The sequence below is a fragment of the Crotalus tigris genome, unplaced genomic scaffold (genome assembly GCF_016545835.1).
Source record: "Crotalus tigris isolate CLP2741 ecotype Arizona unplaced genomic scaffold, ASM1654583v1 scf7180000024461.2689607, whole genome shotgun sequence".
In the NCBI taxonomy this organism is placed as follows: Eukaryota; Metazoa; Chordata; class Lepidosauria; order Squamata; family Viperidae; genus Crotalus; species Crotalus tigris.
Window position 1 is genome coordinate 685,001 of NW_024100631.1, and position 26,772 is coordinate 711,772.

General features: G+C 43.9%; 1 protein-coding gene across 3 annotated transcripts in view; it reads right to left on the reverse strand.

Annotated features, from left to right (window-relative positions):
• GALNT9 (polypeptide N-acetylgalactosaminyltransferase 9) overlaps nucleotides 1-26,772 on the reverse strand; it is a 130,466-nt gene that overhangs the window by 84,179 nt on the left and 19,515 nt on the right. The window contains exons 1-2 of one of the 3 annotated variants that reach the window (XM_039332395.1): nucleotides 7,054-7,225; nucleotides 5,913-6,067 (exon numbers count right to left, since the gene is read on the reverse strand). The exons of 1 other annotated variant lie outside the window; for it this stretch is intronic. In XM_039332395.1, coding sequence (XP_039188329.1) covers nucleotides 5,913-6,012 — 100 coding nt within the window. In that variant the 5' untranslated portion in view covers nucleotides 6,013-6,067; nucleotides 7,054-7,225. Of the gene's footprint in view, nucleotides 1-5,912; nucleotides 6,839-7,053; nucleotides 7,226-26,772 lie in introns of those variants that run through there. One more of the 3 variants, XM_039332394.1, reaches the window with a different exon arrangement.

Below are 26,772 nucleotides of genomic sequence, written 5' to 3' on the forward strand. Positions count from 1 at the left end.
AATGCCAATGGTGTTCAAGTGGTGCTCCAGTTGTTTTGGGATTGCACCCAAGGAGCCTATGACTATTGGTACTACCCTTGCTTGCTTTTGCCACAGTCTTTCTATTTCTATTTGTAGGTCTTTGTATTTTGGTATCTTCTCCAGTTCTTTCTCTTCTGTTCTGCTATCTCCAGGCACTGCCACGTCCACTATCCAGACTTTTTTGTCTTTCTTATCGACAATTGTTAATATTATTATTATTATTATTATTATTATTATTTTGTACTTCTCTCAAAGAAAAAAAAGCTTAGCTTTAATTTGGTGTAGTACACTTCAGCATTCTGTACCAGAACATTTTAAGTTCTACAGGCAACATATGTTCCTCAAGGCAGGCCCAGTGCAACAGTGAGTAGATTTACTCAACAGTAAATCTATGCGTTATTTCCAGATTAATAAACAGCTTAACAGTATAAACCTCTCCAGGAAGATCGAACATTGTTTTATAGGACACAGAATCAAAAGCCTGGAAGCGACCTCGAAGAGCTGGAAGGGGCCTTGGAGGTCTTCTAGTGCAACCCCTGCTCAAGGCAAGAGGTCTTATACCATCCTGATCAAATAATTGTTTAGTCTGTTTGAAAACTCCAGTGATGTAAGACCCACAAGAGACCTTTCCTCTTGATCCACTAGATCAGGGGTCTTCAAACTTGGCCCTTTTATGACTTGTGGACTTCAAATCCCAGATTCCTCAGCCAGGCACTCTGGTTGAGGAATTCTGGGAGCTGAAGTCCACAAGTCATAAAAGGGCCAAGTTTGAAGACCTCTGCACTAGACAGACTTCTTTAGGAGAGGGGACCTGTAACATTCCCTGTCTACTCCCTCTGATGGGTTGGGTAGATCATATGATAGAAGTGTTCCAATGTTTGAAGGGCTGCCCCAAAGAAGAGGGAGTCAAGCTATTCTCCAAAGCACCTGAAGGCAGGACAAGAAGCAACAGATGGAAAATAATCAAGGAGAGAAGCAACCTAGAACTAAGGAGGAATTTCCTGACAGTTAGAACAATTAATCAGTGGAACGCCTTGCCTCCAGAAATTGTGAATGCTCCAACATTGGAAGTTTTTAAGAAAAGACTGGACAATTATTTGCCTGAACTGGTACAGGGTTTCCTTCCTGAGCAGGAGGTTGGACTAGAAGACCTCCAAGGTCCCTTCCAGACTTTTGATTCTATGTTCTAGAAAGCAACGTTCAACTCTCCTTTAGAGGTTTGTGCTCACTACTCTGGAAATAACTCCTCTTAATACAGGAGACTTATTGATATTCTGATATTCTGATGTAACTGGGGAAAGATGGTCCTACAAATAAATAATCTGGCCCCAGTCATGTAGGGCTTTGAAGGTGACAACCAGCACCTTGAATTGGACCTAGAAGCAAATTGTCAGCCAGTGTAGCAGGAAAATATGGCAAAAAGAGTCTGATGGAATCTTAGCTACCACATTTTATTATATTTTGTTTTTTATATTTGAAAACAATTAGGATGACCAATAAAGGAGAATATTTGTAGATCGGGGTTGAAATGAGGGGTCCTTGGTGCTCTCTGAGCTTGATGGTTTTCTTGCAGACGTTTTATTACCCAAGTAGGTAACATCATCAATGCTAGATGATCATCACTAGTTTGAAACATCTGCAAGAACACCACCAAAGTCAGAGAGCACCAAGAACCCCAGAGTCGTCGTCCTCCTCCTCCTCCTCCTCTCCACACACAACACTCCCTTCTAATACTGACGATGTTACGTAGTTTGGGTAACGAAACATCTGCCAGAAAACCACCAAGCTCAGAGAGCACCGAATTAGCCTGAGACAGAACAAAATGGAGGAACATCCTCAGCTTTCTGCAGGTTGCAGAAATTAAGAATGGGGAGATTGAAGTGTGAAGAGTTAGAAGCACAGAAGCAACGTGCCAAACAGGTCAACCTTTTCTGCAGGCTCAAAATTAGACACGTCTACCCAGTCTGCAAATTATATCCACACAATATAAATCAAGCCTGTTTCCATTACAGATCTGCTTGCTTTATTTATTTATCCTAAAACCTGATGACGTTGGCAGTTAGCCGATGAAGGCTAAGTTTATCAAACAGTTGTTAGTTTATTAAACAGTTGTTTTTATTTATCCCGGTGTTCGACTACTTCTCTCAACATATATATATATATGTTGGAGGTGGAGGGTAAAATAAATTAAGGGGGAAAATTGGGGGGGGTTATATTTTGGTTTATATATGGTTCCTTCAACTGCTGGGAAATCTTTTATAAATTCTGCCTTTTTTTTATTCCTCATTGAGAGAACTAACTTAAGAATTAGTGACTTGCCTCAAGGTGGCTTGAGTGAATCTGTGTCAAAGTAGGAAGAGGAGTTTAAATCTCCCAACAATAAAATAGATGCCTGTGTTTAACAAACATAGTTTAGGGGAAACATATTCTATCTTGGGTTTTTTTTTTTTTTTCTTCCCTTGCCGTTCCAACCGTGTTCTATTGCTCAGGGTAGTTGGCTGCAATTAAAAATGAAATAAACAAAACAAAGCAAGGCTATGAATTAGAAATAAGCTGAAAATAAGCTGAAAAGAAATCTAAGCTGAATGTTCCCTTGACTAAAAAAAAAAAAAAAAGGAAAGAAAATCACTGGCCCAGCAAGGGGAAAGCAAATACTGTAGTCCTCAACTTACGACCACAGTGGAGCCCAAATTTTCCGCTTCTAAATGAGACATTGGTTAAGTGAGTTTGGCCCCATTTTACAGCCTCACTTGCCACATTTGTTAACTGTGAATCCCTGCAGTTGTTAAGTTAGTAACATCGCTGTTAAGTGAATCTGGCTTTGCTAGTCAGAAAGTCACAACCGTCATAAATATGAGTCACTTGTCAGGCGTCTCACTTTTGACTGCATGACCTGGGGATGCTACCGTGGTCGTAAATGTGAAAGACGGTCGTAACATATAATTCTCCAAATGTAAGAATGCAACTTTCAGTCTCTACAACTAGAGTATAAGCCACAGAGAACTGATAGAAACCAAAGACAATGAACACAAGCAAGATTGCAACACTCCCTATTCACTCCCCCAAGACTGAAGTTGGGAACTTTTCACGGGCCCAGACGCCTCCTTCAAATTCCTTGATCTTCTAAAGGGATCAGAATAGAGCTGGAAGGGACTTTGGAGGTCTTCTAGTCCAGCCCCCTACTCAAGCAGGAGAGCCTATACCATTTCAGACAAGTGGCTGCCCAGTCTCTTCTTAAAAACCTCCAGCGATGAAGCTCCCACAACTTCTGGTGGCAAGCTGTTCCACTGGTTAATTGTCCTCACTGTTAGGAAGTTTCCCCTTAATGCCAGGTGGCTTCCAGGATGCTGAAAGGCATCAGTTATTAAAAGGAGCATGACTGAAAGGTTTCAGTCCATTTTTAACCCCCCCCCCATTTGGGTGGGGTTTAGGACCATGGGATGCAAACTCTTCTTTCTAGATCAAAAACATTACTTTATTTCACAGGGCAAAATGCACACAACTGCAGAAATAAGAGAAGGGTCATCAAACAGTCTTAAGACTTTCCGCATTAGTAACTCAATAATCCTTCCTGTCTTATAATTCACCGGAGAGCCGTACCCATCATTTAGAAACCATCAAATCTACCTTGGAATCCTATTCCATAAACTGATTTTTTAAGGTCAATCAATCAAAAAGAGCCGGGAGCAGGCTGGCAACTCACTGGCAAGATGCATCAATCTACACGGCACTGCATCCTCACAAGTATGAGAGAGACCGATTGTTCTTGGTGATGATTACTTGTTTGAGATGTTCCTCCATTTTATGTCTGACACAACTGTGACATGAGTAGCTGCGGTGCTCTCGATTCTCGTTTAAATCAGTGTGCTTTACAAAGGCTTACACCAGTTTAACTGTGGCCAAACCTGAAGTAGGATACTTTGTCTTATAAGTGCTTCTCAAACAGTATCGTTAAAGTATGATGTGTCCTCGGCTTTTATATTGAACGGTAAAATCAAGTGCTCCTATCAGATAGCGGACATTTTCTTTAAAAAAAAGAAAAGAAAGAGTAGGACCAATATAATGTTGGGTCAACTTGATTTAAACCATGCAATAACCTATGATTTAATTTATATACATCCAATTAGTTTTTAATTATACACCCTCTTTCAGGTGACAGAAGGAGGAGGGGGTGACAGAATAAGAAACTCACATTTGCCCTCATGAGAGCTAGGAACAGTAATGATAGCTGATAGGTTAAAGAAATGCTGAAGAACAGCAGAAAAGGAGATAATTGTACTGCTGATACAGCCTTGCAGCCTGTTACTGCAGTTTTGGAACTTGAAAAGTGCTTTACAGCACTCGTTGGCTCTGTGGACACAACGGAAAGGACACCGTTAGTCATTTTAAAAAGTGGCTTCAGAATGAAATATTTCTTCCTTTTAGTTCACTGGGCCTCCGTTCAAACAAACTTGGGTGAAGCGTCCAACTTGCTTGGGACAACCACGGAGCCTGGCTTTTGCAATCATCTCCAACTTTTTAATGATGACCAGCTGTTTTCACACACTGCTTGGTTCATCTTACAGCATCAAACCACCAACTAAGACACGTGAAGGAGATGCCACCAAGCAATCCTACTGCATTGCTTCAAACAGATGGGTCCTCTGTGGTGTTGGCAAAAGAATTGTAAACACCAAGAAGCAGCTTCCCTTTGAGGGAAGGGACTTAGCCAAAATTTGTATCCTCCCTTTCCCCCCCCCCCAATTGCTTGGCTTCTTCAGCAAAGCGTCAAGGCGACGGTTCCTCAGTCAAACACATCATTGTCCCAACCAGAAACATCCCCTGTTCTTTATTTCACCAACAACCAACAATCTGATGAGCCTTGATGGTATATAGGACCACACACAAATCAAATGGGTCTGTCCTTTGCCTTTGTATCTTCCGCCACCAAAGGAAGGTGCCCTTATCAACAGCATAAGACAGCCTGTCTCCACAACTGAATATAGGATCTCAGTGTCTTCCCTTCTCTAAACATGCTCTGCAAATTCAGTTCATCCAGATGTACATGGTCCATGCAATGAGAAATCAAGGGGTGCACCTTTACATACGAGCCCATTTTACAGAGAGGAAATGAAGGCTGAGATGTTATAGATTTACACCAGGTGAGGCTATCAAAGTCAGGAGCCTATAGCGCAGGGATCCCCAACCCCCAGTCTGTGGACCAGTACTGGACCGTGGCATGCCAGCAATCGGTCCACACAAACAAGCAAAGCCCCATCATTGGGATGCAGGCAGCACACAAAACTACGCACCCTCCAGTCCACGGAAAAACCTCTCTCCACGGAACCGGTCCCTGGTGCCCCAAAGGTTGGGGACCTCTGCTATGGCGTGTAAGGAGCCAACCACAGATATTTGAGTTATAACTCTAGTCCTCTGACCAAAATGAAAGTCCCCTTGGGACAAACCTGCTGCTGATCTGTAGGTAGAGCTTTCTATTGGCTGTGTACAGTTTGAGTTATGTTGGTTATCCAGATTGTTTGCAGGGGCATTTGAAAATAATTGATAGTAAGTCTGAAGTACTGCATTAACTCCAACTTTCTCCTGTTCAAAGTTCAGCAAGCCCTCTGGCACCAGCTCAACATGGAATTCCAAAATAAATAATGCCCAGAAGAGACATGGGTCTGAAATTCCCATGTTCTAATCCACTTTTGCTCAATCTTAGTAAAGACAGTGACTCGATAGAAAATGTTACAGTCTGCCCAAGCTTTACAAAACTCTATGAAGTCTAAGCAGCATATGATCGCCCTGCCTCTGACTCACATACTCGTACTCTTAGCTAGCTATTAGGCAGCACTATCCCCTCCCCCACATTTGCTCAGCCGACTGCCCTGATGCTCCCCTCCCTTCCTCACCATTGAGTTGGTTGTACACCACCTCCTCCAGATGGTCCAACCTTTGCAGGATGGCCTCCCTGTCCAGCAGGGCGCCCACTTTGGCATTCCGTCCCCTCATCCGTCGGTCGGCGCTCTGGACGATCTGCACCAGCTCCTGGGAGCGGTCCTGGATCCTGCAGTAGACCGAGAAGAGGATGATGCCCACAAAAACCAAGATGTTCACCGTCAATAAAGTTTTGATTTTCCTTGCAACCGCCATGGAAGCTGCTGGGTCAGGAGGGCGTCAAGGCATGGTAGTTCCGGGAGCTGCGGCACCATCGAAGGCAAGCAGTCCCTGCCCGCGGATGGTGGAAGGAAGGACGGGGGGGGGAGAGAGGAACTGGGGGGCGGGAAAGAGGGCAGAAGGAAGTCTTGAAAGATCCCCTTCCCACGACTTCTGGATGCCCAAGGCGAGTCAATGCATTGCCGGCGACCAGGAGCTGTCCGCTTCAGCACCACGGCGTTCCAAGCAGCCGCCGGCTGACTCCTTCTCCTCCTTCGGGCTTCTGTCCTTCAGCCCGGAGGGGACGCCCGTGTCTCTGTTGGGGGCTCTAGAAAGCGGGGGGGGTGAGGACCCCCTCGGCTGACGATGGGGGTGAGGCACGCCCGGGCGGGGTGGGGGGGGCAGCCAGAAGCAAGGACGCAGCGCCGAGGCAGGCCAGCCAGCTTGGGCAGCGGCGAGCGCAAGGAGAGAGCAGGTGAGCGGGATGCGCCCACAGTTGCACGCGTGTCAGGGTTTGGGCAGGTGGGGGGGAGCGGCGAAGGTGAGAAGGGGAAGCGGTCTTGCGCGATGGTTGCCTGCCTGTCTGCCTGCCCTGCGCGCGTCCTCGCACGCCTGCGTGCGCGGTGGTTGCAATCGGGTCGGTTGCTGGCCCTCGCTGCCTCGCTCCCCGCGCACAGCGCAGGGGCGAAGTCACGTGGCGTGTTGGGTGTTGGGGGGGAAGGAGGGAGGGAGGAGAGGGGAAGGAGGGAGGAAAACTCCCCCGCATTCGCGCGGCTTCCCTAGGCAGCTGGGGGGGGGGTATCTCCCCTCCAAGACAAAGAGGGAGGTGGGCTTATCTGCTCACTCCCCTGCTAACCCGTGTTCCCCCCCCCCGCCGAAATGCTTTTTGTTCCATACGTGTGGGGAGATGGGGGACCTCTTTCCTCGCCCTGATTCCAACCGCTTTGAACGTCCGCACACCAAGCCTCTGAGCATGCAAAGGCTGTTCTCCCTTCACCAAGGCCGTCAACCCTCTCCAATTCCTTCCTGCAGTGGCTGAATCGATGGCCAACCTCGTTTTTTTTTTTTTTTTTTTGCGCTGCAGCTTCTGGGTTGAATTTGGTGGCACCAAAGCCATTGAGTTGCACGATTGGCCCTGGGATATGAAACACCTCTTCTTCTGACAAATCCTCCATCATCGAAATACATTCATAGCCCCCTTTGGGATTTATTTTCGTCTTTCCTTTGTCATTAAGCTTTCCCAAATGTGAGCTGCTGCTAAGTTTCTTGCAGGCTCCCTATAGAATGATGCTCTGTGTGAGTTCAGATAATATGCTTAACGGGAAGCATGCCGTGTGAATGCCACCAACCAGTCAGCAGAGTTTGAGTTTGGGGTTGCTTTGGGTTAAGCTGATCCTCCTGGTCAGTGGTGAAACGTGGACTGTCGTCCCTCTCTTGCAGCTGTTATCAGAGAGATGAAATGCTAAACTAGCCCAGCAAAAAATGGGGCAGTTCTAGGAACTTGGCCTCTTTCTCTGTTGGGGATATTTCACTCCTACTGTGTCTACATAATAAGATCTGGGACAGGGGAAGAACGGGGTTGGTAAGCTTCCCTTGATTGGGGCCACCAGAGTTTTTTGTACATTTCTTCTGCAATCAAAAAAAAAGAGAAGGAAGTGAAAGTCATCCAAATGGCCATTATGAATTGAACTGGGAGAATCTGTGATTATATGCTTCTGGCAAAGTAATTTTTTTCCCAACTGGGTCAGTCATATCATCTATCACAGCCATGGATTAGCACAGAGAGAACAGCTAGATTCAGAGATTTTACTAAGCTATTGCGGAATCATGTGGTTTCCCTGATTTATTTTTTTAATCAAAATATTAGGCACATTTGATCATTTTTGAGACCCACCATTTTGTTTATATGCATCGTTTTTTGATACCCACACAACTTTATTAAAAATTGCTTAAGCACTCAACCCAGTATAGCACAACCAACACAAGCAATGAAAAGGATGACACTTATCAAAACATCTCAGAAAGAACCAACAGACTGTTACAACCATATGACATCAACCTAGCATACCAAACAGCTAAAACCTTCCAAAACATCTTAAGTAAACCAAAAGACCCAGTAACCCAGAAAAATAAGAATCTTCTCCAACGTACAGCGTAAGGACTGTAACGGTCACTATGCAGAACAGCAGTCAGAAGGCACAGTGAAACCATTTTAACCTCATAACACATGGACAGACTCAATCATAGTTTCAATTGGGAAACGGTGAGCAACCTAAACCGAGCAAAATCCAAAAAATGCTGCAGATGTCTTGAAAACTTGGCATCCAGACAAATCAGCCCTCAATAGGCACATAAAGATAAACCACATTTACATAACATTCAAAAGAGACAATAAAAAAGCCAAAAAGGGAACAAAAAAGATCGGAACACATTTCCATCAGCCTACACCCAGATAAGCAGGGATTAACACCAGCCAAACAATCAAGCAGAAAGCAATATCCCAATCAAGATATTACCATGGATAAAACCAACCCCCCACTAACGGTGCAAGGGAAGATACTGTAGGTAAGCAGGGAGCCGGGACCACACTCCCTTGAACTGATGATGTTACCTAGTCAGGTAATGAAAATGTCGGCAAGCAAATAACCGAGTTCAGAGAGCACTAAGGCCCCCACAATTAACGTGTTGTATGACTTGGACTATTGCAATTTTTTTTTTCATGCAATCCCATCCAATTCTTGACTGCCTGGAAAAAACCCCTGCAGTTTTCTTGGCAAGGTTTTTCACAAGTGGTTTGCCATTGCCTGCTTCCTAGGGCTGAGACAGAGTGGCTGGCTCAAGGTCACCCAGCTGGCTTTGTAGCTAAGCTGGGACTAGCAGGCCACTTTAGCTGACTGTGTTCAGCAGGTCAGTGGTTCAAATCTCACCGGCTCAAGGTTGACTCAGCCTTCCATCCTTCCGGGGTAGGTAAAATGAGGACCCAGATTGTTGGGGGCAATGTAAATATATATATATACATTGCTTACTGGTGTACACCGCTTAGAGAGTGCTTGCACTTAAAGCGGTATATAAGTCTTATAAATAAATAAATTCACACTCTCCCAGTTTCCAGTTTAGCTGCTACCCTAAGCTGTCGCTCCAAAAAACAACAACAACAAAAAAAACACCCAACATAATTCAATGTCATCTGTGAAGTTATACAGTGAGCTTTGATGGCCCTTAGCTGTTGTATACCGTGTTTGTGTAAAAAAAAACGAACACCACACGTACCGATACGACTTCTGTTGATTCTTTTATCACCCCAAGGTAACAACAGTTGCAACTGTCACATGAATACAATTTCAATGAAAAAAAAAATGCATTTGATAGCAGAAAACACGCTTCATCAGCCTTCAGATGTCTTACGTTTATTGAATGGCTTAGTTTCCTGATGTGGTTTTTTTTTTTTTTTTCTGATATATTAGAGCATCACCTACTGGTGATGTTTTAGTTAAGAGCCTGGTAATGTGGCTTCTCCAGGGTAAATGTGCTAAGCCCGCACATTGCTTCTGTGCATAGCAATGAGTTTACGCAGATGTAAACGAGAGAGATTTTTTCCACGTAAGTCAGTTTCAAGTATCGTGCAATACTTGAAAACCTATTTTAAAAGGATTCCCTTGCATGTGAGAACAGTAGCTCATCAGAGGGAGGGAAAACATGGCTGACCTCCTCTCCTTGCTATACTAGATTTCTGCCTGCAGGGCATTTCCTACTGGGGGGGGGGAGAACCCTATTGATTTCTCCAAATAGAACAGAAAGCATAATGAGCATAAGGGACAACAGTTGAATATGGTATACAGGAAGTCCTCGATTTAGGATTACAACTGAGTCCAAAATTTCTGTTGCTAAGCAAGGCGGTTGTTAAAGTGAGTTTCGCCCCCTTTTACAGCCCTTTTGCCCCAGTTGTTAAGCAAATCGCACACTTGCTAAGTGCATCTGGCTTTCCCCCATTGACTTTGCTAACTGGAAAGGCAACCAATGGCGATCGCGGGGTTTTGCCACCCCCAAACACAAGCCAGTTGGCAAGCGCCTCCATTTTGATCACTTGACCACGGGATTGCTGCGACAGTTGTAAAGTCACCTTTTTCGGTGCCCTTGTAACTTTGAGCGGTCCCTAAAGGAACAGTTGTAAGCCAAGGACTATAACAGTGGTGGCGAACCTATGGCACGGGTGCCAGAGGCGGCACTCAGAGCCCTCTTTGTGGGCACGCGCACCGTCGCCCCAGTCCTAGGCCTTCAGCTGGGTTTCATAAAACCTTTTTGCTTTAGGCCTCCGCCGCCGTGTGCAAAAAGAAAAAAAAGGTTCAATCGGTCAATTTCAACTTCTCATGGGGAAAAAAAAGATCTTGCAAAGTTGGAATTGATTGATCGAACTTTTTAGTCCCACCCAGTCTGTAGTTACCACCGCAGCCATGCCCACCCAATGGGCCACACCCACCCAATTAGCCACACCCAGCCAATGGGCCACACCCACCCAATTAGCCACACCCAGCCAATGGGCCACACCCACCCAATTAGCCACACCCAGCCAATGGGCCACACCCACCCAATTAGCCACACCCAGCCAATGGGCCACACCCACCTGGCACCCGACGATGCATAAGTGGGTTTTGGGTTGCAGTTTGGGCACTCGGTCTCTAAAAGGTTCGCCATCACTGGACTATAACCTGTAATTAATTTTCCATTAGAAAGGTGGGAAGGCAGTAGAGAAATAAAATAGCGTTTGGATTCTCAGCAGTTCTGATTTTCCCTGTTGCGCTAAGAGCGTCGGAGAGAAATCTCAGGGAGGGGGAATAAAAGACTGGGAAAAAAGACAAGGAGCAACTTTTGGTTTTTCCAAAGCATTTCTTTCTTTTTTTCCGGGTCTCTCTGATGCATCAAAAGCATTGCCAGGCTCTTTTTTTTCCCCCAATCCTGAGGCTTTAATCCAGAACCAATTTGCTCCAGAGAATGTCCCTGAGATCAGTGAAAAGATTTGAAATGAGAGCCTTTGCTTTATTGCTCCAACTTAGCTCAAAAGTTCACGTTGGGATCTGTGTCTTTGAAGTCATTAAAAGACTGCAGAGATACGGATAAATACTCGAGCGGATATAAATAACGCTGAAACGGGAAATAACAGCAGAAAAACACGTAGCTTTATTTCAAGCCAGGTGGGACGCTCGGAGAATATCGAGGAATAATTTTAAAATGTAGTTCTCCACACAGAGTCACTTTTGTGTCGATGTCACGTTTACCTTAGTAGTAAATTGTCTTTTGGTTTGAGGGGGGGGCGCGGGCTTTTTTTTTCTGGCTGAAAAGTACAATCAATATTTGCTCTCCTTTATTTTGCGAAAAGAAACTCAGGCGTGGTGTGTTGCAAAGTCAAATTAAGGTGAAACTGTGGCTGTATTGTTTGAGTTTCTCAGAAACATCGTGGTAACAATAAAGGAGAATATTTGTAGCCCAGGGTTGAAATGAGGAGTCCTTGGGGCTCTCTGAGCTGGGTGGTTTTCTTGCAGACGTTTCATGACCCAGCTAGGTAACCTCATCAGTGCTAAGAGGGAGTGAGATTTGCGATCTCTTTATATACTAAAGCAAGCCCCACTCCCTTCTGGAACTGATGATGCTACCTAGTTGGGTCATGAAATGTCTGCAAGAAAATAACCAAGCTCAGAGAGCACCAAGGACCCCTCAACCATAGTGGTGGAAGGTAGGACATTTGTCCATCCTTAAATATAAATTCTTTGGTCTAACTACCAGTGTCAATTAACCGCTGGGGCTCTCTGTTTGCTTGCTGATCATTTCAACCAGAGTAGAATTGTAGTAGTAAGGGCAAGACACAAAGGAATTGGGGTGAGAGAACCCTCGTTCTTCACATGGGCAAGAAAGTGTGAAAGAAGGGAGAGATCCTAAAATTAGGGAGAAAAATAGCTTCGGAGCAGGAGGAGGAGGAGGAGCAGGAGGAGGAGGAGGAAGACGTGGTGATGGTGGTGGTGATGGTGGAGTTGGAGGTGGTGGAGGAGGAAATTTAAGGCAAGCTTTGTTTGGGTCTGATAGAGAGGGAAACATATGCTGCAAATTATGAAAGACCTAAGGCTTTTTTGTGAGTCTACAATGCACAACCCCATTTTCTCCCAAGCACATGATCACACCTGGGTGACAGGCCCTCAAGCTACATCACTGGACACTGAGGCAGCCCGCAGGCCATTGTCATACCCTGATTCAGCATTCCAAGCAGAAATAAATCAAACGCAGGGTCATTGCCTTCCAGCCTACGCAGACCTAATAGTCTTCTTAACCAATACCCATTGTGAGGTTTTAAGATTCAAGCCTTGTAGCTCTTTTATTTCAAGCTACCCCAGATGTTGGAGGTCTGGAAAGAGAAGACTTTCAAAGTCTTATTTCTGCAGCTTTGCAGACGGAGTTAAAGGATAGCACTAACTCTTCGACTTATATACCGCTCCATAGTGCTTTACAGCCCTCTCTAAGCAGTTTACAGAGTCAGCCTTTTGCCCCCCAACAATCTATGTCCTCATTTTACCGACCTCGGAAGGATGGAAGGCTGAGTCAACCTTGAGCCGGTGGCAATTGAACTGCTGGCAGTCGGCAGAATTAGCCTGCAGTATTGCATTCTAATCACTGTGCCACCATTCTTCTCCAATGTGCAGGTCCAAATTTGGCAGTGGACGGTCCTCTAGGGGCTCAAGTCATTGTCCTCTTAACATTGTCCTATTTACTGAAAACATTTTGGTCTAGGTCTCAGTGCCCAGTCAATGGCTTTTGGCTTAGGTGAAAAGGGTCAATTCCTCTGATCTATACAAAAAAAAATCTATTAAAAAAGATGTTGAGACTCTAGAAAAAGTGCAGAGAGGAGCAACAAAGATGATCAGGGGATTAGAGGCTAAAACATATGAAGAACAGTTGCAGGAACTGGGCATGGCTAGTCTAGTGGAGAGAAGGACCGGGGGAGACATAATAGCAGTCTTTCAATGTTTGAGGGGGTCTCACAGAGAGGAGGGGTCAACCTATTTTCCAAAGCACCTGAAGACTGGACAAGGAATAATGGATGGAAACTGATCAAGGAGAGATTCAACCTAGAAATAAGGAGGAATTTTCTGACAGTGAGAACCATCAACCAATGGAACAGAAGTTACCTTCAGATGTTGTGGGAGCTTCATCATTGGAAGCTTTCAAGAAAAGACTGGACTGCCATCTGTCAGAAATGGTGTAGGGCAGGGGTTGGCAACCTTGGCTCTTTGATGACTCGTGGACTTCAATTCCCAGAATTCCTGAGTCAGTATGGCTGGCTCAAGAATTCTGGGAGTTGAAGTCCACGAGTCATAAAAGAGCCAAGGTTGCCTACCCCTGGTGTTGGGTCTCCTGCTTGGGTTGAGGGGGTTGGACTAGATGACCTACAAGGTCCCTTTCAACTCTGTTATTCTGATCTAATCTGAATACAGCTGAATACAATTTGTTCCTTGGTATGTGCAGGTTGTGCCAAAAACTTTCTGACTCCTTAGAAAGCAGCTGCTAATCTGTATTGAAAACATTTGTTAGACGGATTCAATTTCCTTCGCTGTGATGCTCAGTTCCTAAACACCTTGGCTGAGGGTGAAGTAGCCCCAGAAATACCCATTTTTCATCCCTTCCCTTCTGAACAGTATATTGAAATCGTGATTACCATTTTAATTCCAGGGCTGTGGAAAATTTATGGGAGCTGTTATGGCTCCTTTTGAATATCCAGCAGTTTTAAATCAAGGAATGGGAGAAACGCAGCCCATTTTGCGGTATACTTATTAGCCCTCTCCACTTGGAGAGGTCCTGCTCCACAACGCAGAAGAAAGAGAATTGGCAAAGCTTGTTGTGACTATCGCAAGACGGACAGTTCTCCCGCTGGCTCGACCAACTGCAGTCACGTCTTTATATATTATAGCAAAATATTTTTACACTCCGCTTTTTTTTATGTCAATAAGGAAGCATCAACAATAATGGTGGACAATTTTTGTGCAGGATGTGGTCCTTACGACGGTTCATTTAGTGACCATTCAAAGTCACAATGGCAAAAAAGGGACTTATGGCGGTTTTTTGCACTTGAGACTGTTGCAGCATCCCCGTGGGTGACGTTTATGACGTTTACAGTTTCTTGGGGACACGCAATCTCCTTTTGCAGCCTTCTGACCAGCAAACTGTATCACTTTACAAGGCCTTGGTAAGGCCACACTTGGAATCCTGCATCCAGTTTTGGCCGCCACGATGTAAAAAAGGATGTTGAGACTCTAGAAAGAGTGCAGAGAAGAGCAACAAAGATGATCAGGGGACTGGAGGCTAAAACATATGAGGAACGGTTGCAGGAATTGAGTATGTCTAGTTTAACAAAGAGAAGGACAAGGGGGGACATGATAGCCTGTATTCCAGTATCTCAGGGGCTGCCCCAAAGAAGAGGGAGTTAAGCTATTCTCCAAAGCACTAGAAGGCAGGACAAGAAGCAACGGATTGGAAACTAACCAAGGAGAGAAGCAACCTAGAACTAAGGAGAAACCTCCTGACAGTCAGAACAATTAACCAATGGAACAACCTGCCTCCAGAAGCGATGAATGCTCCAACACTGGAAGTTTTTAAGAAGAGACTCTGAAATGGTATAGGGTTTCCTATACCTGAGCAGGGGGGTTGGACTAGATGACCTCCAAGGTCCCTTCCAAATTTATTATTAGTCTTCTTTTCTTTTTCTTCTTCTTCTTCTTCTTCTTCTTCTTCTTCTTCTTCTTCTTCTTCTTCTTCTTCTTCTTCTTCTTCTTCTTCTTCTTCTTCTTCTTCTTCTTCTCCTTCCTCTTCCTCTTCCCCTTCTTCCTCTCCTTCTCCTTCTCCTTCTTCTTCTTCTTCTTCTTCTTCTTCTTCTTCTTCTTCTTCTTCTTCTTCTTCTTCTTATTATTATTATTATTATTATTATTATTATTATTATTATTATTATTAAAGTCAGATTCACTTAACAACTGTGTCACTAACTTAACAACTACAGTGATTCACTTAACAACTGTGGCAGGAAAGGCTATAAAACGGGGCAAAACTCACAACAAAGGTCTCACTTAGCGATGGTTTTGGCCATAAATTGAGGACCATCTGTATTTGTTTCCTCCCACAAACATTCTCTTTCCTACTATCAGATAGATGGCCATGCAGATGGCTTGACTCTCTGCATGGAAAAGCAACACACATAAACAAAAAAACAGATTTCAAAGACCGATCTATTTCACCAGCTCCAGGATCCAAATCTCCCTTGGCTTGGGGAAAACAAAAATTATCGGTTGCAGCAGATTTGAATTTTAGATTGCCCAAAGCCTCTGTTTTTCAAAGTTCCCCATTGAGGTTCAAAGTCAGCTGAGTCAGCTGAAACTTTATTTTAGGTGATTTGTGACAATTCTGACTTTTAAGTACCCGATTCTGGATGGGTTCAAGTGTTTCCTGTTGAAAAACAAATGGAAAAGGCTATTTATCTGAGGGTTTTGCCTTGAGTAATGGCTGGGCGCATTTTATCATATTACACAGCTGTATTTTAATGGAAAATATTATTCACTCTGGTTTCCTTGCACAGCAGGATCATAACTTCTCTGAATGCACGGCATCTCAACAAGGCAAGGGGGGGGGAAGGAAAAGCTTTTCGACTAAAGTGTGTGGTCCATTCTTTGGGGCTGGTGAATAACTCCAATTTTCTGTACTATTGCACTGTAAGCAACCAAATCTAACATTAATGGCCCACTTCTCTGGAAAAGGATAAGCCACGGGGAATCCAAAACAGGAACATTCATAGGGAGTTGTAGAGGGCACTGAAATTCACATCTGGAAAGATGAGCTTGACTGATTACAATGGCTTTGTCGGTTACAAGACAACGTTCTAATCCTAATTTTCTCTCTCGCTTGGAGTAAAACCTAGAATATCAAAGTCGGGAGGGACCTTGGAGGTCTTCTAGTCCAGCCCCCTGCTCAAGTAGGAGTCCTTTGCCATTCTGGATCATGAAATGCCTGCAAGAACACAACCAAGCTCCAGGGAGCTGCAAAGAGCCCACAATCCTCCTCTTCCTCCTCCTCCTCCTCCTCCTACTACTACTACTACTACTGCTACTACTACTACTACTACTCTTCTTTTTCCTCCTCCTCCTCCTCCTCCTCCTCTTCTTCCCTGCAAACCCCACTTCTAGCACTGATGATGTTACCTAGTTAGATCATGAAATGTCTGCAAGAAAACAACCAAGCTCAGAGAGCAGCAAAGAGCCTACAGTCCTCCTCCTACTACTACTCCTGCTCCTACCCCTCCTCTTTCTTTTCCTCTTCCTCCTCCTCCTCCTCTCTGCAAACCCCACTCTCTTCTAGCACTGATGATGTTACCTAGATGGATCATGAAATGTCTGCAAGGAAACCACTAAGCTCAGAGAGTAGCAAAGAGCCCACAGTCCTCCTCCTCCTCCTCCCCCCTCCTCCTCTCTGCAAACCCCACTCCCTTCTAGCACTGATGATGTTACCTAGTTGGGTCCTGAAACGTCTGCAAGAAAACCACCAAGCTCAAAGTCTTGTCTCTTATTGAGGACCGGTTGCTTCAAGCCAAACCGAAGGTAGCCTCATTGTGTGCTGTCGCCTCCATCGATAATATTGTCTAAAAGGCACTATCTAATTCCAAAGCCAATTAGCTTAATTGCAGAACTGTACTTAGGAACCGAAGACAGGCAAGCACATCCTTCCCAGCCATAAATACTTAGCAGGATTCTCTTCACCCCCAGATCTCCGCCATTCTTTTCTTCCTTTAGTTTAAATTGGAGCGATGATGGGAATATTTATCATCATAACAGGGCGAATGGTGATGCATTGGTGGGTGGGTGGGTAAGAATCATTAATTGCTTGATAAATTTATTTGCCAATGGCCGGACGTAAATGCTTAATTAAGCCTTTTTATAGATATCGGATGACAGAGAGCTGGTTACCAGCCACCAAAGCCGACAGTGTGATTCGAGAAACACGTCCGGGCCAAAGGCTTATGGAATCACGATCTTGCCTGATTAAAGTGGTAGAATCAGACTCTTTCCTTCTCTCTCGGCTAGAGAAAGCTGCAGTTATTTATGTTTCGGTATTAAGCAGCAGTTTGGGAGATGTGTTCCCCGTAGGAGTTCACGCGAGGGAAGTCACCCTTCCCAGGAGTTTGAGGATCTTAGAGGTTCTTAGCATTCTAGTCTTCTGGACGGAGAGATCTGAGATGGTCCCTGGGATCTGTGGGAGCCACTTGCCCAACTTGGAGTCACAGCCCTGAGTGCTGTTCTCATCACTGGGACCACACTGGCCTTCTCTTCCCACCTTCTCTCTAGTTGTTCCTCCTTCAGGCCCTGGTTCCTCTCCAATTTCTCCTACTCCTGTCACTTGGCCTATTATCCTCGCTGTCTTCTGGTCCTTATTTACTATTGTGATGTCTGTGTGTATGTACTGTCTATGTTTCTGGTGTGTGTATGGTCTCTCCCTTCCTTCCTTCCTTCCTTCCTTCCTTCCTTCCTTCCTTCCTTCCTTCCTCCCCTCCCTCCATTTCATTATCCTTCCTTCCTTCTTTGCTTCCTATTCTCCCTTCCTCCCTCATTGTCCTTCCTTCCTTCCTCCCTCCCTCCCTCCCTCCTTCCCTCACTCACTCACTCACTCACTCACTCTCATTTCCTTCCTTCTTCCCCTCCCTCCATTTCATTATCCCTCCTTCCTTCCTCCCTCCCTCCCTCCCTCACTCACTCACTCACTCACTCACTCACTCACTCTCATTTCCTTCCTTCCTCCCCTTCCTCCCTCCCTCCCTCCATTTAATTATCCTTCCTTCCTTCCTTCCTTCCTTCCTTCCTTCCTTCCTTCCTTCCTTCCTTCCTTCCTTCCTCACTCTCACTCCTTTCTATCTTCTTGATATACTTCTATCTATCTATCTATCTATCTATCTATCTATCTATCTATCTATCTATCTATATCTTATATGTATCTATGTATCTCTACCTACCTACCTACCTACCTATCTACCTACCTACCTACCTACAAAGAATCACCCAAAATGAATCACCCAGCCAGAAATTCAGTCTGGCATAGTTGCAGCTAATGTCCTAAATTGGGGAGGGAGGGCTTGTCCTTCATTCCATTCATTTGTGGGACAGAAAATATGGAAAGAATTCTCAGCGCTGTGCCTATTGAACAATTCATGAGTTCCTTGACACAGGGATAACATTTTGAAAACAAAAGGAAAAAAAAGATTTGGTCCACCAACTTTGAGACAGAAATGGAAATCTGCTTTCAGAGAGAGAAAGCAGAATTCTTTACTCCCTCCGAAGTGTCTACCGAGAATGCATCCATCAGCTAAATACAGGAACTGTGCCAGCAGCATTTACCTCGATGTCCCGAGCTGCAGGAAAGTTCAACCGCCAGAAGCACATGACTTCAAAACATTTGGAAGCCAACCACTGCTGTGTTTCTAATGAATAATTCTGCTGCACGCGCCTTTCCTTCGTCCTCCACTGTCCATTAAAGAAGATGTTTGCAGCTCTTTGCAGAATAACCCTTAAGTGATTATCTTGCTTTGGGACACACCATGCAAGGAGAACCATAGCTAGATGGCCAAGTTCATGCAGGAGGTGTCATGTTTCATTACTGCAGTTTTTGAGAGACCAGCAAAAAGCTTTAGGCAGTATCAAAAAGAAACAGGAAAAAAAGACGAATGAATAGATCCATCCTAACTGGTTGCAAGGAACGTGGCAGCATACATTTTTTTGGTTCAGCATCAATTGGTTTTACTGGCTTCAGACACTGAATTCTGATGGTGATGCATCGTCATAAACACGGAGGAGGTTTTTTTTATGGTGTTCCATTTTGTGGCGAAATGAGATGTTCCTGCTTAGATTAGCACATCTGAGGTCTTCAGACAGGAGCTCAAAGGCTCTCTGGTTCCGTTGGCACTCCCTTCGCAATGGGTTCTAGGTTTGTCAAGCACAAATCGGTAACAGCGATCTGAATGCACGATGGGTAGAATAACCAGGATACCAAAAGAGAGCGACAATTTAGTTCACTTGGTAGAATTCTTGCAACCTCATCTACACAAATCTGATTCAAGAATAGAATAGAATAGAACAGAACAGAACAGAACAGAACAGAACAGAATAGAATAGAACAGAACAGAATAATAGAGTTGGAAGGGACCTTGGAGGTCTTCTAGTCCAACCCTCTGCTCAGGCAGGAAACCCTATATCATTTCAGACAAATGGTTGTCCAATCTCTTCTTAAAAATTTCCAGTGTTGGAGCATTCACAACTTCTGGAGACAAGTTCTTCCACTGATTAATTGTTCAAACTGTCAGGAAATGTCTCCTTAGTTCTAGGTTGTTTCTCTCCTTGATTAGTTTCCATCCATTGCTTCTTGTTCTGCCTTCAGGTCCTTTGGAGAACAGTGTGACCCCCTCCTCTTTGTGACAGCCCCTCAAATATTGGAGCATTGCTATCATATCACCCTTTGTCCTTCTCTTCATGAAACTAGACATACCCAATTCCAGCAACCATTCTTTATATGTTTTAGCCTCCACTCCACGGATCATCTTTGTTGCTCTTCTCTGCACTCTTTTTAGACTCTCAACATCTTTTTTATATCGCTGTGACCAAAACTGGATGTGGTATTCCAAGTATGGCTTTACCAAGGCATTACAAAGTGGTATGAATACTTCACGTGGTCTTGATTCTATCCCTCTGTTAATGCAGCCTAGAACTATATTGGCTTTTTTGGCAGCTACAGCACACTGCTGGCTCATATTTTCCACTAGAACTCTGAGATCCCTCTCATCTTGCTAAAGAGTACTTGGTGAGAATTGTGCTTGGAAAAGATTCACTTTCATTTCTCAGGTGGTTGCCGAAAAGACTCCCTGTAATGGTACATGGGACAGACCTTAGACGATGGAGCAAACAGAATAAAGATTGCACAGCCCACAAATGCATAATGGGTGGGACAAGAGGCTTAGGAGAAACCCCCCCCCTTGTTTCTCAGTCTATAAAAGAGATGGTTGGAGAGCTGTACTTTCAGAGTGCCAAGATCTGCTAATGTAGCTTTATGTTAAAGTAGAATTAGCTTAACTGGTTTGGGGTTTGGTCTACTCAATAAAATGGACACCTCCTCAGTTTATCTATCTTCTATTAGAGGAGTGGTGGACAGGTTTTGGGGTAGGTAGGGGCCACGGGCTACACCAGGTAGGATAATGATGCCTACAGTGGAGAGTGGGGCTGTGCCGCGGATGAAGTTTAGGAATATTTTCCCACGAAATGTGGAGATTATTCTCGGCTCTTTCAAAAACAGAACAAGCCTCTTTAAGCCTTCACACTACTGTTCCTATAAACCTCCTGCCTTAAAATAGCAAGCTATATTGTTCAGATGGCGTTTCAGGGGCTGCAGATAATCTTAAAGTTACAGCTTGCGCATCCCCGCTGGAATAAACAGGATGAGAAAGGAAGAGTCATTCTGAGTGATGGGGATGAAAAGGGTGTTGGAACCTTGGAGTTGAAGCTTCAAGACACAATGTCTATTTGTCATGCTCGTCACGAGTTCTGAATTAATTGAGATACATAAACTAAGTAAACTTCTATGATTTTTCTGTTTTGGGGTTGTTGTTGTTTTTTGTTGTCCGTGTGTGTGAATGGGCCAGTGAAAAATAGCTTGGCTGAATCCAATTTCACCTGAAGCAACTTTGCAGGAGCTCATCCATCACTGTTCACTACACTCAAGGGCTGCGTTGATCTTCTTCTTCTTTCTCTTGAAGACCGAACGTGTACTCTACTAACTCCATAATTAAGCCAGCAAATAGGTATTTCCCGCTTTACTTTGCTTTGTGTAAGAAGGTTGTAGGCTGTTTACTTTAACTTTGGGGAGGGGGGGGCTCTCCTCCTTGCAGCATTTTCCCCAGGGATGTACCACAAAAGGGAAGCAGTCATGCAGAAAGATTTATAGCAGCCATTTGTTTACCCAAATAGATTCACAGGCATTTTGAGTTCTCTATTCTGTCTTTTCATTTTTATTGAGTAGGAAAGCACAAGCTGTTCCCTAGTCACACTTATGCATTTTTCATAAATCAGCTGCTACTGATATCCACATTTAAAGAACAGGCACAGGGCTGGGCCCTGCCCAGAGCCAACTCTGGTTAAAGTGTTCTTGCAAGAAGAAAGGTTCATGGGAACATTGGACGGATAGTGGAGATACCAAGAAATACTGATGAGCTGTGGTGGCGCAGTGGTTAGAATGCAGTACTGCAGCTAATTCTGCTGACAGCCGACTGCCAACAGTTCGGCAGTTCGATCCTGACCGGCTCAAGGTTGACTCAGTCTTCCATCCTTCTGAGGTCAGTAAAATGAGGAACCAGATTGTTGGGGGACAAAAGGCTGACTCTGTAAACCGCTTAGAGAGGGCTGTAAGACACTGTGAAGTGGTATATAAGTGCTATTGCTATTATTTGTAAAAATAATAAAGATGGGATAATAAAGATGCTATTGCTATTGTTCTTCCTTCCTTCCTTCCTTCCTTCCTTCCTTCCTTCCTTCCTTCCTTCCTTCCTTCCTTCCTTCCTTCCTTCCTTCCTTCCTTCCTTCCTTCCTTCTCTGGCTGGACTAGAAGATCTCCAAGGTCCCTTTCAATTCTATTCTATTCTATTCTATTCTATTCTATTCTATTCTATTCTATTCTATTCTGTTCTGTTCTGTTCTGTTCTGTTCTGTTCTGTTCTGTTCTGTTCTGTTCTGTTCTATTCTATTCTATTCTATTCTATTCTATTCTATTCTATTCTATTCTATTGTCAGGCAATTTCTCTTTAATTCCAGGTTGCTTCTATCCTTGGTTAGTTTCTACCCATTGCTTCTTGTCCTGCCTTCAGGTGCTTTGCAGAATAGGTTGACCCCCTCCTCTTTGTGGCAACCCCTGAGATATTGGAACACTGCTATCACGTCACCCCTAGTCCTTCCTGTAAAATAATAAGAAAATTGCAACATTTCTTTCTAAAATGATGGAAGTAGAGTTTATACTCATTCAGCAGAGGGAGAACCTGACGCTGACACATTTTTACATCCAGAAGGGTGTCCTTGTGATGTTTCGCACAGCTGAATATTTCATCCCACTGAATAGAACCCTTCCTAATGTGTTAAGACAGCAAATTGAGCAAAGCAGGATCTCTGAATGGCCAAGGAAGAGTTTATTTTAAGCCATTTACCTGCACAGACTTCAAAGATGCAGTCACCTTGAGGTCTTCTTTTCAAAACATGAGACAAGGCAGAAGACCTTTCTCTAGAAGGTGACTTTTCCACAGATGGCTCAACTCTCACAATTACCTAGAGGTCTCTCTTCTAACACTCTAATCCTCCTTTTTACTCCCAACATTTTGAACTGGCTCCTGGTGCATCTGTTTGCCAAGAAATCAACGGGGCCCAAATAAACAAAGACGGAGAAACACAAGATGTTCAAACAGATGGAGGATAAAACCCTACTCCAGAACTAAGTGTCCCCCAATATGACTTCGTTTCTAATCACCTTAAATGTTCGCACGTAAACATCATCAAATAGTGCTTCCTGCTGAATCCAAAAGTCATAAAGGATTGGGTAGATTTCATTAAGCCGATGTTAGTGGTCCAGCATTACAACTGATTGCAAAAACCATCAGATCAAAAGAAAACATGCAATATACTATTTTTTTTTAAAAAAAAATCACAAGTAAGGTTCTACATTTAAGCAAGAAAAACCAAATGGACAGGTATAGTATAGGTGGTACCTTGCTCAATAGTAGTAACTGTGAGAGGGATCTTGGAGTCTTAGTGGACAGTCACCTAAATATGAGCCAGCCGTGTGCTGCAGCTGCCAAAAAAGCCAACATAGTGCTAGGCTGCATTAACAGAGGGATAGAATCAAGATCACATGAAGTATTAATACCACTTTACAAGGCCTTGGTAAGGCCACACTTGGAATACTGCATCCAATTTTGGTCACCACGATGTAAAGAAGATGCTGAGACTCTAGAAAGAGTACAGAGAAGAGCAACAAAGATGATCAGGGGACTGGAGGCTAAAACATATAAGGAACAGTTGCTGGAATTGGGTATGTCTAGTTTAATGAAGAGAAGGACGAGGGGGGACATGATAGCAGTCTTCCAGTATCTCAGGGGCTGCCACAAAGAAGAGGGAGTCAAGCTATTTTCCAAGGTGCCTGAAGGCAGGACAAGATGCAACGGATGGAAACTAATCAAGGAGAGAAGCAACCTAGAACTAAGGAAAAACTTCCTGACAATGAGAACAATTAACCAGTGGAACAACCTGCCTCCAGAAGCGGTGAATGCTCCAATAATGGAGGTTTTTAAGAAGAGACCGGACAGCTATTTGTCTGAAATGGTGTAGGGTTTCCTGCCTGAGCAGGGTATTGGACTCGATGACCTCCAAGGTCCCTTCCATCATCATCATCATCATCATTACTACTTCATTCACAGCAGTTCAATCATTTTAAAAGGCGCTCGTGAAAAAACAGAATTTTCTCCCACTCACCCCCATCCTGAGTCTATGCCAGTGCTTGGCCAAAATATAATTTACTTTAATTGAGCAATTAAATTAAAATAATCCTTTCAACAAGCTGTAATCAGACTAGTATAATTTCATTGTCATGTGTAATTCCCCTTAATAACTTTTCTCCCTGGGCTTTCTTTCAGAAATAATCTTAGAAGTCTTCTCCAAATCGTAAAGTGGCCCCTATCGTGGAAGTACAGCCTCCACTTCAATTTCCTGAAAATAGTAATAATAATAATAATAATAATAATAATAATAATAATAATAATAATAATAAAAGTTGGAAGGGACCTAGGAGGTCATCTAGTCCAACCCCCTGCTCAGGCAAGAAACCCTATACCATTTCAGACAAATGGCTGTCCAGTCTCTTCTTGAAAACTTCCAGCAGTCACCACTTCTGAAGGCAAGTTGTTCCATTGGTTAGTTGTTCTCACTGTCAGGAAATTTCTCCTTAGTTCTAAGTTGCTTCTCTCCTTGATTAGTTTCTATCCATTGCTTCTTGTCCTGCCTTCAGGCGCTTTGGAGAATAGCTTGGCTCCCTCTTCTTTATGGCAACTCCTTAGATATTGGAACACTGCTATCATATCCCCCCTTTTCTTCATTAAACTAGATGTACCCAATTCCAGCAGCTGTTCCTTATATGCTTTAGCCTCCAGTCCCCTAATCATCTTTGTTGCTCTTCTCTGTACTCAGTTTGCTCATTAAAGTCCACTAAAGCTCCTCTACCAAATCCCACTTTTCTGAGCCTTCAGGAAGAATATGACGCTAAAAAAAGCAAGCAAAAGAAGAATGTATTTGAAGGATGTCAAGATAGATAGTTAATAAGATAGAAAGCGACTACAACATGGAAAATACTTAATATTCAGCTGCCATTAACTGGAAGGATTTCGTACCGCTTTGTAACACCTTAGTAAGGCCAAACCTGTAATACTGCATCCAGTTTTGGTCAGCACATTACAAAAAAGATGTTCAGACTTTGGACAAAGTGCGGAGAAGAGCAACTAGGATGATTAAAGGTCTGGAGACTAAAACATATGAAGAATGGTTGCAGGATTTGAGTTTGGCTAGTCTAGAGAAAAGAAGGACTAGGGAGGGACATAATGGCAGTATTCCAGTATCTGAGGGACTGCCACAAAAAAAGAGAGGGTCAACTTATTCTCCAAAGCACCTGAAGGCAGGACAAGAAGCAACAGATGGAAACTAATCAAGGAGAGAAGCAACCTGGAACTAAGGAGAAATTTCCTGACAGTGAGAACAATTGATCAGTGGAACGCCTTGCCTCCAGAAGTTGTGGGTGCTCCATGAATAGAATAGAATAGAATAGAATAGAATAGAATAGAATAGAATAGAATAGAATCTGGAAGGGACCTTGGAGGTCTTCTAGTCCAGCCTCCTGCTGAAGCAGGAGACCCTATATCAGTGATGGCGAACCTTTTAGAGACTGAGTGCCCAAACTGCAACCCAAAACCCACTTATGCATCGTCAAGTGCCGGGTGGGTGTGGCCCATTGGGTGGGCGTGGCTGCGGTGGTAATGGCAGACTGGGTGGGACTAAAAAGTTCAATCAATCAATTCCAACTTTGCAAGATCTTTTTTTTCCTCCGCGAGTTGAAATTGACTGATGGAACCTTTTTTTTTTTTTTTTTGCATACAGCGATGGAGGCCTAAAGTGAAAAGGTTTTATAAAACCCAGCTGAAGGCCTAGGACTGGGGCGACGGCGTGTGTGCCCATAGGTTCGCCACCACTGATCTATACCATCTCAGACAAGTAACTGTCTAGCCTCTTTTTAAAAATCTCCAGTGATGGAGTGCCCACGATTTCTGGGGGCAAGCTGTTCAACTCTGGAGGTTTTCAAGAAGACAGCCATTTGTCTGAAACGGTCTAGCTTCTCCTGCTTGAGCAGGGGGTTGGACTAGAAGACCTCCAAGATCCCTTCCAGCTCTGTTGTGATTGATTTTTTGAGAAAGAGATATAAACATACCTTTGCTTGAAATATAAGTTATTAAGATATAGACATCTTTGCTTGAACCTAGCAGTGCCTTTTCCGATGCTGTTTTATAGAAAACAATCTTAATTCCGTCTCCTCCTTTTATTTGTCCCAATTTCTATATTTATAGGCATCTTCCCAGTTCTTGCCGTTATTAGAAGTGTAGCGAATTCTATTTTAGAATTCTGTGGTCTCACACAGCTAACTGAGCCAAAAGGGGTAACTGTTTGTTTGATGGTGGCCTTTTGTTACATTAGCACAGCCAAGGAACGTACAATTGCGTCTGAAGATTTAAAATAGTTACAAGGCTGTGGTTTTTTTTTTTTTAATGGCTTGGGGGACAAAATAAAAGAGGAAATAAAAGAATTGCTGCTTGACGTTCTCCCTCCTGCTCCACAGGAGAGGAATCAGCCACAATGCAAAAGAGAGAGAAAGAGACAGATCAGAAAGCATAATTAAATCAGTATGGAATTAAAATGGATTGTTCTGTAGATGATGAAAAGACATCAATCTTTTCTCAGTTTGCCCGCCCGTGGTACAATGCTGTGCCAAATCCAAGGGGGGGGGGAAATATCGCTATCTTGAAAGAGGATCAAAACATAAAAAGTTTTGTGAAGCTGCAGCTACTGGAGAAAAGAGGACACAGTGTCATCTCCGAAACAAACTTTACCATCGCGAGATATGATTTGATTCAGAAAGCCGATCTCATCCAATTTAACAGAATAAAAAGAAAGAGTTGGAAGGGACAATGGGTGGAAACTAACCAAGGAGAGAAGCAACCTGGAATGGAGGAGAAACTTCCTAAGAGCGAGGACAATGAACCAGTGGAAGAGGTTGCCTTCAGACGTTGTAAGTGCTTCATAACTGGAGGACCTTGGAGGTCTTCTACTCCAGCCCCCTGCTCAAGCAGGATACTCTATGCTGGTGGTCCTCAACCTTTTCTTCACCACAGATCCTGTTTAAATACCTTTTGTGGCCATGGACCCCCAAGACTTAGCTCAAGATTTAAATCATAACATTTCTGGACCCCACCTGTGATGA